General features: G+C 34.3%; 2 protein-coding genes and 1 long non-coding RNA gene across 3 annotated transcripts; 2 read left to right on the forward strand and 1 right to left on the reverse strand.

The window, feature by feature from the left end:
* Nucleotides 1–618: 618 nt before the first annotated feature.
* On the forward strand, nucleotides 619–2,540 carry LOC105828786 (microsomal glutathione S-transferase 1). Its single transcript, XM_012667282.3, has 2 exons — nucleotides 619–1,551; nucleotides 1,899–2,540. Exons 1-2 carry the CDS (start codon nucleotides 1,438–1,440, stop codon nucleotides 2,220–2,222), a joined length of 438 nt encoding a protein of 145 aa, XP_012522736.2. The 5' UTR covers nucleotides 619–1,437; the 3' UTR covers nucleotides 2,223–2,540.
* Nucleotides 2,541–3,922: 1,382 nt separating this feature from the next.
* LOC105828787 (microsomal glutathione S-transferase 1) lies at nucleotides 3,923–5,009 on the reverse strand. Its single transcript, XM_012667283.3, has 2 exons — nucleotides 4,761–5,009; nucleotides 3,923–4,372 (listed from the first exon to the last, which is right to left on the reverse strand). Exons 1-2 carry the CDS (start codon nucleotides 4,872–4,874, stop codon nucleotides 4,049–4,051), a joined length of 438 nt encoding a protein of 145 aa, XP_012522737.1. The 5' UTR covers nucleotides 4,875–5,009; the 3' UTR covers nucleotides 3,923–4,048.
* A 113-nt stretch (nucleotides 5,010–5,122) lies between these two features.
* On the forward strand, nucleotides 5,123–6,781 carry LOC105828788. The gene is made up of 3 exons (XR_001138437.2): nucleotides 5,123–5,862; nucleotides 6,315–6,470; nucleotides 6,645–6,781. It is a non-coding gene; the product is annotated as an uncharacterized LOC105828788 (long non-coding RNA).
* Nucleotides 6,782–11,676: the final 4,895 nt, after the last annotated feature.

Raw genomic sequence — 11,676 nt, forward strand, 5'->3', positions numbered from 1 at the left:
CCCGGTCGGTCCCTTCGTGGGGAACGCGACTGTACAGCGACCTGTTTGCTCGGGGTCGCTAATTATTTTTACTTAATCGGAGGGAAAAAGAAAACTAGCTTAAAATGGCGGAATCGGTCGGGCGACTTCACCGTCGACGGCGCGTTTTCACTACGTTACACGCGGCCGCTTTGGGAACCTTCCTCGATAATATTAGAACGTTCACCTCGCCGCGAGCGCGAGGCAAATAAAATGGGGAATTTCCAACGCGCGACCAAGCGTCGTGTGTTCTGGAGAATGACTGGTCGCACCATCACTGGAAAACTCGAATCGACGCGCACATGGAGACGCGACCGCTCGCGAGCGACCAATCGAATCGACTGATCAAAGAGCATACGCCAATCACAAGGGTATTCAATAATCAGTCGTCGCGTTCCTCGAATGTAGTATTTGGCCTGTTCTTTTTAGCCGCACTATTACACTAGTGCAATAAATTAAAGTAAGATAAGTTTTTTTTCTCATTCCAACTTATTGCATCAGTGCAACAGTGCAGCTAAAAAGAACAGACCAATTGTAGTTGACGAGCACGAGAACACGAGAGATTAAGTTAGGTCAAGGTGATGCTTGGCAGGTTCTAACCTTTGACCCTTGAACATTTGTGTCAAATAGCATGTTATTAAAAAAAAAAGAATACACTATTTTCTGTCCACAATGTTGCAAAAATGGAGACGTACAAATGTTAATTTCTGTCAATTTAGCCACTTTTGCTTAATAAAAAAAAGGTACTGTACTTGTAAAACGTCACTTTGCGATCTCTCTCCTGTCCCTCGAAATTTAAAAATGTATTTTACTTCGAACGTAGCGACTGCAAGTGCATCTAAAGGCAAATATTTTACAATTCCTAATAGCTCCGTGCAATCTTGCGACATAAAGTTTGCAACATTTTGCATTGTAAATATTCATGATACATTTATCTAAATTGCTGTGTTTTAAAACTAGTTCAGGAGCAACCAATTTTAATAAATATTCAACACATCTGAGATGTATATTTTACGCATAACAGAATTATATAACGGAATAATACTTCGTTTTTTCTATGAAACATAAAAGGACCACGTAATTAATATAACATATGATTTTACGGATGAAATAGTCGGCGACTAAAAGAAAACAACCCTATTTTGCACCTCTCGATATTTCGCTGACTTACTGATTATGTTAAAAGATTAAGTATCGTAATAACATTTTTCGTAATAACATATTTCGTAAATACGTTGCAACATATGTAGGTATATATAGAAAAACAGAGATCCATTCGAACGTGTGTGTTTGGTGAAAGGAACGTGCTGACCACTATCGTTCAATCTCCCCACTAACTCCGTGTAGGATCATTAAGTAAGCATAATAAGCAGAATCATCATTATACGTTTGAGGAGACGAATCTGAAGATCAGGAAAGATGACTGAAATAAATCCAGAAGTGCTTAAAGTATTTGGCTTTTGGGGCAGTATTCTGGCCCTGAAATTAATGGCGATGGTGCTATTAACTGCGCGACAGCGAATGCAAAAAAGAGTGAGTAAAGTAATCACACTAGATAGTATAACACGAAAGTCATGCTACACCTAATTTCTTCTGTATGGGAGTCTAATTAAATTGTTACACTATTTTTTTATCCAAAGATTCAATTGTCATTGTCACCAAATGTTAAATGTGAAGCAAAAAATAATTTAAATTATTTGAATTCTTAAAGAAAAACCAGCAAAATGTTTTTTGACAGTTTTAAGAGATATATATCCTTTTTTTCCTTAAAAATACATCTTCACATTAAAAGTTTGAAATTAAAATCTTATATCCATTTAGCGTTAACGTAAACGTTAAAATCTATTAACTAAAATAATACTGTTTACCATCAATTGTAGGTATTCTCGAATCAAGAAGATTTAATGTTTGGAACCAAAGCCAAGATAGCTTTCGATGATCCAGATGTGGAACGTGTACGCAGGGCACACCTGAATGATTTAGAGAATATTCTGCCTTGGTTCACAATCACGTATCTCTGGCTGGGAACAGGACCTTCGCTATGGCTGGCTAAAATTTTGATACGAATCTTTGTACTTTCCCGTATAGTTCACACTATATCATACATAATCCTTTTGCAACAGCCTACACGTGCAATAAGTTTCTTTGTGGGATATTCAATCATGGGTTACCAAGCATTTATGACATTATTGTATTATTCCTAATTTTTGTACATAAATCTCTAGAGTAACAAACACACAAATGTAATAATGCGATACAAATATAATAACAAATTGTATAACATATGTGATAACATTCTTTTAGCATTTGAGGATAAGTAAGTTTCATATATCTAAAGAAATATTTTTAAAATAATATTTTGAAAAAAGTACATATATTTTATATGAAAATATACACATGTTATCACAAATCATAACTCATACTAAATGTAAGGTATTTTTCAGTATACATACATACATATATATATCATCTGTACACATATCTATATTAATAAAATAAAAATGGAAATTTTATAAACAAAATTAATGAGTATATAATCTAATAAAACAAGCAATGAAAAAGATATTGATATTCAAAAGTATCTATAAGATTTTCCCCCTTTCTCGAAAACCTGCATACAATTTAAGAATATTAAATGAATAGAAAAATTATATTTAGCACACATCAAAATTCGCTGCAGATCGAAATAGGCAATCTTAATTTTATCTTTATGTTCAAAACATTTATCGATCACTTATTATTATTGTACCTATATATTTTATTGTGAAAAATAACACCTTAGGATTCCAACCTGAATTTCTTTAGATTTTTTTAGGTGCAAGTGTCTTCCCAATTTGATTAACTCTAATTATTAAGACATATGATGGTTATTATTTTTCTTGTAATATAACCAATGTATTTTTAAAGAAATGTCCTTTTTCAGGTGATATGTATATAGTTATATAAAATAACAACGTAAAGCTAAATATAAAATTATCTATTTGGTCTTATCTTTATGTTTAACATTTATCTATTGAATATTTAACTTAATATTGTATAAAAAATTATTATTCAACACCAAAGTTCGCTGCAGAACAATTTTATCTTTATGTTTAACATTTATCAGTCGAATATTTAACTTATTGTATATACACATGTTTCTTGAAAAAATATATTGGTTATATTGCAAAAAATAATACACTATGCCTCGATAGTCGAATTAAGAAGACGCCTGAGATGTAAGAAGATTCAGATTCAAATGCTGCGAGGTTATCATTTTTCACAACGAATTACTTACAATTTTTCGGGTAAAAAGAGAGGGAATCTTACATGCTTCTGAGTATTGATATATATCTAACCGTATTTCAAGATTAACAAAAATATTGGCGCGTAGTTTATATAAGCTAAAGATGTAAAAAATTCAAAAAAATTATTTAGATCAAGATTTACTGCAAATCAAATAGACAATTTTATTTTTATCTTTATGTTTAAATTATTTAATTAAAATTTATTATTTGTGCTGTGTGTGTGAGAGGAAGGCTTCATAAAGTTGACATGTCATCCCACAGTTTTTTACATTAAAGATATTTTTTATTAAATTAACATTTCATTGCTCCTTTTATTGAACTGCATACTTACTTATTTTGTTTATAAAATTTTCCATTTTTATTTTATTATATACAGATGTGTGTGTGTGTGCGTGCGTGCGTGCGTGCGTGTGTGCGTGTGCGTGTGTGTGTGTGTGTGTGTGTGTGTATGTGTGTGTGTGTGTGTGTGTGTGTGTGTGTGTGTGTGTGTGTGTGTGTGTGTGTGTACACACACGCAAAAGTATTGTATAACTTGATTTTATATATAATATAATATATATAATATATATATATATATAATATGTATCCATTATTTTCATAAAATAATTCATAAAATATTTCTCTTAAATTATAAAATTTATTTATGCCCAAATACCAAAACAATGTTATCATATATTGTACAAATTGTATTTATATCTTATTGTGCGTTCAAATTTGTGGTTTCAGAAATTTATATAAAAAAATTAGGAATAATACAATAAAGTCGTTAATGCTTGGTAACCAACGATTGAAAATCCCACCATGAAACTTATCGCACGCATAGGCTGTTGCGAAAGGATTGTGTACGATATAGTGTGAGCTATTCGTGTAAGTACAAAAGTTCGTATCAGAATCTTAGCCAGCCACAGCGAAGGTCCTGTTCCCAGCCAGAGATACGTAATTATAAACCAAGGCAGAACATTCTCTAAATCATTCAAGTGTGCTCTACGTACACGTTCCACATCCGGATCATCGTAAATTACTTTGCCTTTGGTTGAGAGTGCAAGATCCTCTGGATTTGCGAATACCTACAATTGATCATAGTCAGTTTTATTCTAGTCAGTAGATTGTAACGCTTACGTAATACTAAAGTGAACGTGATAAGATTTTAATTTCTAATTTGTGTAAAAATGTATTTTTAACGAAAAGAGTACACACACACACACACACACACACACACACACACACACGCGTCTATATGTATATATTTAAAACTGCCGAAAACATTTTGCCGATTTTTTCCCAAAATTCAAATTTTATGTTACTTTTTGTTTCACATTCAGCGTTTAGTAACAATAACAGTTGAGCCTCAAAATATAAAAAGAATTTTATTATTTGTAATAATCACCCATATGAAAAAAATTTTATTGTAATATGACTATCTCATTTTATTATCTAATATGTTACTTTACTCACCCCCTTTCGCATTCGATGTCGAGCAGTTAACGGCACCATCGCCAGCAGTTTCAGGACCAGTACACTGCCCCAAAAGCCGAATACGGTGAGCAATTCTGAATTTATTTCAGCCATCTTTCTCAGCCTTCAGATTCGTTTTGTTGAACGTATGTCGTAACGTATAATGATGATTCTGCTTATTTTGATGATACTATACGCAGTTAGTGGAGAGACTGATCGATAGCGGTCAGCACGTTCTCTACTTTACCTTACGCACACACGTTCAAACTGATTTATCTTGCTATATATATACATGTGTTACAACATATATCAAACGTTAAATATTCAGCTGATAAGTGTTAAAGATAAAGATAAAGATAAATATAAAATTGCCTATGCGGTTCTTGATACTGAATAATAATTTTTCTCTAAATTTTAATATTTCTAGCTTTAATATTTCTATGAACTGCATACTGATATTTTTGTCAACCTTGAAACATAGTTACTAGTAGACATCAATGCTCAAAAGTATCTATAAGATTCCTTTCCCGAAAAATTAAATAATTTATGGCGAAAAAATACTTCAGCCAGAATTCGTATCTGGATCTCCTTATTTCGTGCGAGCATTTTTCCATTTGAATATTTAACTTATTTGTATATATTGTGAATAATTTAAATTGAAATAATTACATTATGATTTACAAGAAATAACTTATTCCCGTTCCGTACTATGCGCATGTAAATAATTCTGTGAAATCTGTATACCGGATCTGCATTTAGCGTAGCTTTCAGTCGCGCAAGCGTTTTAACACATTTCGAAAGCGCATACGCGAACTTTATCGTATACGCGGTCGTCATGACGGCACCGCGACGCCGACAAACGCGGGAACATCAGACGTCGCGATGCGTCTGTGACGTGTTAGTCGGTGTCGCGGCGTCGTTCGAGGATCGACCATGCCTCGATCTGTGCCCTCGCCGCGTTAATCGTAGGACCATTTCTTTTTTCGTCGAGACGCAATGTGCTGATACAAAATGAATTATAAACGTTCACAAAAACTAGTCGTTTCTCGCGCGATGGGGATCGATACCAAAAGCGTGGAATGATTGAGAGATACGATCACAGGTAGGTGTAATCTTTTCAAATCTCACGTAATTATAATGAATAAACTGCACGTAACATAAATAAAAAAATTTACTTTATAATAAAATAAATGATCAATTTTGAAGATACGCTATATATTTTAAAATATTTTTCTTTAATCACGCGACATACTTTGTATGACTGTATATTTAATTTTCTTTTACGCTATATTACAACTTTATCATATCCCTCATATCTTTTATATCGCAAATTGCACATGCATAAAAGTGCATTGTGTGGAAAATAAGCAGAGTTCAGGCGCCAGCGGCTGAAGAATGCTAGAGAAATTCCTTATCTTATATCCATGCAATTTTCTTCTTTGTTCCGACGACAAACGTGGATCCCCGAGTTACACGCGAATAGAATCAAGCCGGAGCAGGTCATTCCTGTACGTGCACCTCGATTTCCGTGAAGATCATGCCTTTTTCTTTCAGCGTGAACAGAAAAGCCAGTTGAACGATTCTTTCTCACGTGCAACGGTTTGCATAGCGTGATAGGAGTATGTCTTATCGAAGATTGGAATAAGTTTTCAACTTCTTTATGCTGATAATTTTTTGAAAGGTTTTAACAATCTACACATATCAATTTTAGTAAGAGACTTAAAATTCTTCCGAGAAAAAAATTCTTGTTTAAGAAATTTATGATATATGTTCATTGTATACATTATTTAAACGTTTATTTATGTTCACATTATTTTATACATTACTTTTATATTAAATTTTCCTAAGTTAACAACGTGTTTTTAAAGCTGAAACATTTTCCAGCGCCAGAAATACTGTAACGTGTCCGTCAACAGTGTACCAATGTTTGCCTACTTTCCGGAGCTTTACACATAATAAAATTTTCTCACGAACACGATGTATTTGGACAGAATATATGTAGAAAAGTTCTTTAGTTAAAAGTCTCCGTATTCTTTAATTAAAAGTCCTTGCTTTTCATAGGGAATATTGATTACGCAATTAATTAACATTCCTATGGATGCACGAATATTCATCGTTTTGTTTTATGAAATTTTATCGCACGAGCTCTTGTGTACCATGTGATATTGTGATACGATTATGATATAAAATCATAAATAATGTGTGCATGCGTGCCCGTGCGTATGTATATGTATATTGTATTGTTAATTTGCAATAACGTTGATGCAAATAGACAAATCTTTTCATTGTTTCATCAATACTAGCCGTGGTAACCACAACTAGGACATAAGATGCACGCGAGCATGCAACATATATACGCAGTGCTACTTTGAAGATGCACATCTTATCAGAGAAATTAATGAAGAAGATGATTCAAACAGCACGCGGTCAATTAATTAAGATACTGTTCATAAAGTTCCGATCAATATTAATGACGCAAATTATAAAATAGCTTACTTGTGTTCGACAGGGATAATAGTTGTATACGCTGCAGGATTTTTATAAATTCTGATTATTTAAAAAATATATAACTTTTATAAAACGCAAATTAACATTTTTCTCAGTTAGACTAAAATCTCAACGATTTTTCGCTTGAAAAAAATGCAGCTTTTTAAAATAAAATTGCTAAATTATCCTGTGAAATATACACTCGTAATTACTGATTATTCTATTGTCCAAAGCTCGCAGGTCGGTCGGATATTTTATTGAATATCGCAAATAATAATTAATTGATGACGTTACCCTATACAAGCGGTATGCACGTGATTACAAAGTGGTGTATCGACCACGTACTGGTCCCTAAAGGCAGTTTAAGCACAAGGGACTGTAAGCGTTCACCGGGTGCATGCCTGCGGCGTATAGGAGAGGAAGAGAGAGAGAGAGAGAGAGAGATGCACATGCGGTGCATCGTGTACACGCGGTTATCGATAATCGTGTCAATTTTCCGTGTCGCGTGGTCACGCCTTATACGTGCGTACCATCCGAAATTGCATTTCTCTGTATCGGCTGTCACGGCAAGCGACGCGCACCGGTGGCTACGATTCAATTTGTACCGGGATTAGTACCAAGATTCTAATCACGTTTGAGGTGGGTGCGCTTCCACCCTTTACAAGCGAACAGCCGACAAATCCGCTCGTTGCCAGAGTTGCTTGTTGTCAAAGCGAAGCAAGCTGTTGTATGTATTTTTTTTTTATTTCGAAAACTAAACTTGTCTAAAATCAGAGACGTTTTTCTGATTTAATAAAATTCCTTTTTTCTCCTTTTCTTTCTCTCTCTTTACTTGCTTCTAAAATATTTCTAAAATGTTTCATGTACACTCTTCAAAAGTGAACTTTTTAAATTCGGAAATTAGACAAGAAGCTCAAATTACACGATAAGAATGTAAATCGAGAACCACTGTCTGCGTTTTAGTGTCACGGTCGTATATGTGACGAGCGACGTGCTCTTGTTATACAAGCGTACGCGAGATCTCAGTGTATTCTTTGGTTCGCAGTTGCTCTGAGATATTTATCACTGTATTAAGAATTCCCTACAGAGATTCTTGATGGCCGATAGAAGAACGAAACGGCTCGTGACATCATAGACTGCAAATGCACACTCGCGACTTATCCCGGTCCAGACGGCCCCGATGCGAAATTCGTATGACCGCTTTTGGCGTGTGCATGTGCAGACAATCAGGACGCATGAAAACGTCGTACTTGAAAGCTTGGAAATAATCCTTGAGGGAGAAGGGTCAGTGACAAATGAGAACGTTTTTCGATATAAAAAGGTACCGTAGAATTTTGCAGCTCGCCCTTGAGAGAAAGGCCGAAGAACAAAATGTCTACCGATCTGAAGGATCTCGCGAGACGGATCGTAACGCAGTTCCGGAACAGTACATCCATTGTGACTAGGCGTGATTACACGTGCGCGTAAATAACGTATGGTTTTACGTCCGATGACTTCATGGTGCCGATATAACTCGCGTATTTAACGACAGGCTCGTTTCGTTTAAACATCACAAGTCGATAAAACGTTTAGCATTGGAACAGTGTTTGTATTGAGAAAAAATTAGAAATTCTGATAAAATATATTAGGGAAATAATTGCAAAGTTATGCCGCTTTATAATAAATAATGCAAACAATACGTAATTCTATTAAATTATTACTTATTCAATAATGTTATTATTATTTTTTCTATGACAGTCATATCCTTACATTTTCATTAATTTTGTAATTTTTTTCTCAAAGAAAAGTTGTTATTTCATACTATTTACATTATTTATAAAAATTATATTATTTTTCACTCCATTTAGTGCACATGTTATTGATCATAATATTATAATATATTCATACAGTCTCACGGTTTGGCGCTAATTGAAGTTAATATTCCAAAAATTACCGTGCTTTCGGTAATAATATGTTAATATATAATAATATGTCGGGAATAATATGTTAATTGTAGAGCACTCATAAAGGATTTTAGAACTATAATATAATAAATTTTGGAGCATTCCCCTAGTCACCGAAAGGACGTCACTTTCCAAGACTCGCCGTCTAGTTCTCTCTGACGTCGACCTAACGACGCGTCAGCGAGGAGGTCAGGCTGCATCGCTTCGTCTTAGGAGCGCAATTACAAAAGTTTCCCTTTTAACGTTAATTAATGAGAGAGTCCGCCGTACCGTACTTCATTATGGCGCTATCCATTACGGAGGTGGCCTCTTCTCCCGAGTTAGGCATGCTTTCAATTCCCCCCCAGGGAGAAAGACCGTGCCAAACTGATTTACGGAGAGCGATCGACTTTTTCTTCATCTCGCATAAAGTTAGCCCCATTAACCATAAGCATCGCGGTTCGCGTCTCGTTTTGCAAAACGCGCGATTTCGATACGCGGAGCACGCAACACGCGTGTCGATACTTCGCGAAATCAATCGCTGGTTAAGGTATCCCGCCACTCGCCACTGGAATTCGATCGCGTCCTTCTCCATGGAAAAACGTAAGTGGACCGATACGTATTTTCAAGCTACATCGAATGAATAATCACGAATGTTGCGTATGACTTTATACCGTCTCAGAAAGGTCAGAAATAATTCTCGAAGAATCAGACATGGCTTTAGATTGTAACACGATAAAACATCGCGATTTAAATTCACAAACATAAGGCTGTACTACATCTATTCTTCCAAATATATTAATATTTATATACTTTAAATAATAACTCTCTCACACAATAAAACTTTACATAAATCATCTTGAATGCTTAAAGTATCTATTAAAAAATTCAAATTTCTCGCGTTATTTTTCTCAACACATTTTTGTTAAAACACATTTCTCATTAAAATAATTTTTGTTCTTTCAGAAAATCGTCGCCAAACATTCACAAGTGCAATAAAAGAACACTCTATAACTTTTTTAATTTTTTCAATATTATCAAGTTATGAAATTAAGAATCTAGCGTTCGTGAATAAATTCATGCGAGACCAAGGTCGACGTTCCATTATCTTGGAGAACGCGAGAGAAATGATAACAGTAACATTTATAACAAGCTCAAGTAACATACACAAAAATATTCGCTCACGGTACACGGATGACGCGTTCGATCGATTACCGGTCCGCCTACAGATTTCACCACATTCACCAAATACGGCGCATCGAAGTCGAACCCGAGAAGCCGCACTCCGTCTGGTTTTCTACCCACGTCGTGACCCGCTGTCGCTTTTTAAGGAAAATACGAACAAACTGACATGGTGCTTTCGCTCTTTTAAAATAAAATGGTCCACGGATGCGCTCCGAAAATAGTTATTAACTCTTAGCTCGTGATAGCTAGTTTCACATTTACAGGAAATTTTGATGTCAAAATTAAAAATAAAAGTCAAGAATTGTCGCTTGATACATTCCTACATTTGTATGGATTTAGAAAAATACAGAATTATTTTTGCTCGTTTGACTTTTAGATTATAACTACAACGCAAACTAGAGACGAAGAGTCAGTTAAATTATGATTACCGTTAGGTGAAGTTTGTATAAAAGTTACTGTAAGTAAATCATTTTATGCTTCAATTCAACTGTTACTACGATCGTTCGCATCTCTTCATGTAATATGAAATAGACGCCATTTGTCACACGATATCAACTCCGGTAGAGTCTATAATATTTCCAACGATAGTATCTTCGTCCATAATGACGCGTTTCGTTACATATGTGTATCACAATCATGTAAGGTACAAGTGTTCATTAAAGTTAATAAACGTCTTTAGATACAATGTACGTGAGCATTTTTTATAACGAGTGAGACACACCTCGCGTCGTTGACGCCCACAAATGGATTTCAATGGACGCTCACAAATGTCTGGAAACGTGTTAATATTTCAATCAAATAAGAAAATTATTCGTCCGATTTATTTCCAAGGATTTATGTAAGGCAGGAAACAAATATTACACAAGTATAAATAACTTGAACATTTCTGCGCGTCTCTTTGTTAATTTTTTTTAAACGTTTTTTTGTTTAATATGTAATTGGCTTACAATTGATTTATAAATTGATTATGATGTATTATTGTATTCTCATCCCGACGAATCAACAACGCCTATCGAACGTAACAAGAAAAATACTTAGCATTCTTCAATCGGAGATCTTATCACAAATCATAATAATTGTACGCGATTATATCTAGATATATCTATCTCTATAGATATAAAGAAATGAAATCACTAAAACTTTCTGAATGATAAAAAGTTTGTATTTCTTATCAACCGCGTGTAACAATTCGATGTGGATAATGATAATGAGAAAATAATATATTACATTGAGAATGTGTGTGTCACATCTCAAAACACTAAAAATAAAAATTTCATAGTCTTTAATATTATGAAAATTAAGATTCTTTTTCTTTTAAATTT

The sequence above is a fragment of the Monomorium pharaonis genome, chromosome 8 (assembly GCF_013373865.1).
Source record: "Monomorium pharaonis isolate MP-MQ-018 chromosome 8, ASM1337386v2, whole genome shotgun sequence".
Classification (NCBI taxonomy): Eukaryota; Metazoa; Arthropoda; class Insecta; order Hymenoptera; family Formicidae; genus Monomorium; species Monomorium pharaonis.

Bases quoted from the DNA above. Each gene is read 5' to 3' on its own strand.
- LOC105828786 (XM_012667282.3), top strand. From the start codon at position 1,438: ATGACTGAAATAAATCCAGAAGTGCTTAAAGTATTTGGCTTTTGGGGC. The intron at 1,552-1,898 runs GTGAGTAAAGTA...CATCAATTGTAG, and splicing joins GACAGCGAATGCAAAAAAGA to GTATTCTCGAATCAAGAAGA.
- LOC105828787 (XM_012667283.3), bottom strand. From the start codon at position 4,874: ATGGCTGAAATAAATTCAGAATTGCTCACCGTATTCGGCTTTTGGGGC. The intron at 4,373-4,760 runs GTGAGTAAAGTA...GATCAATTGTAG, and splicing joins GACATCGAATGCGAAAGGGG to GTATTCGCAAATCCAGAGGA.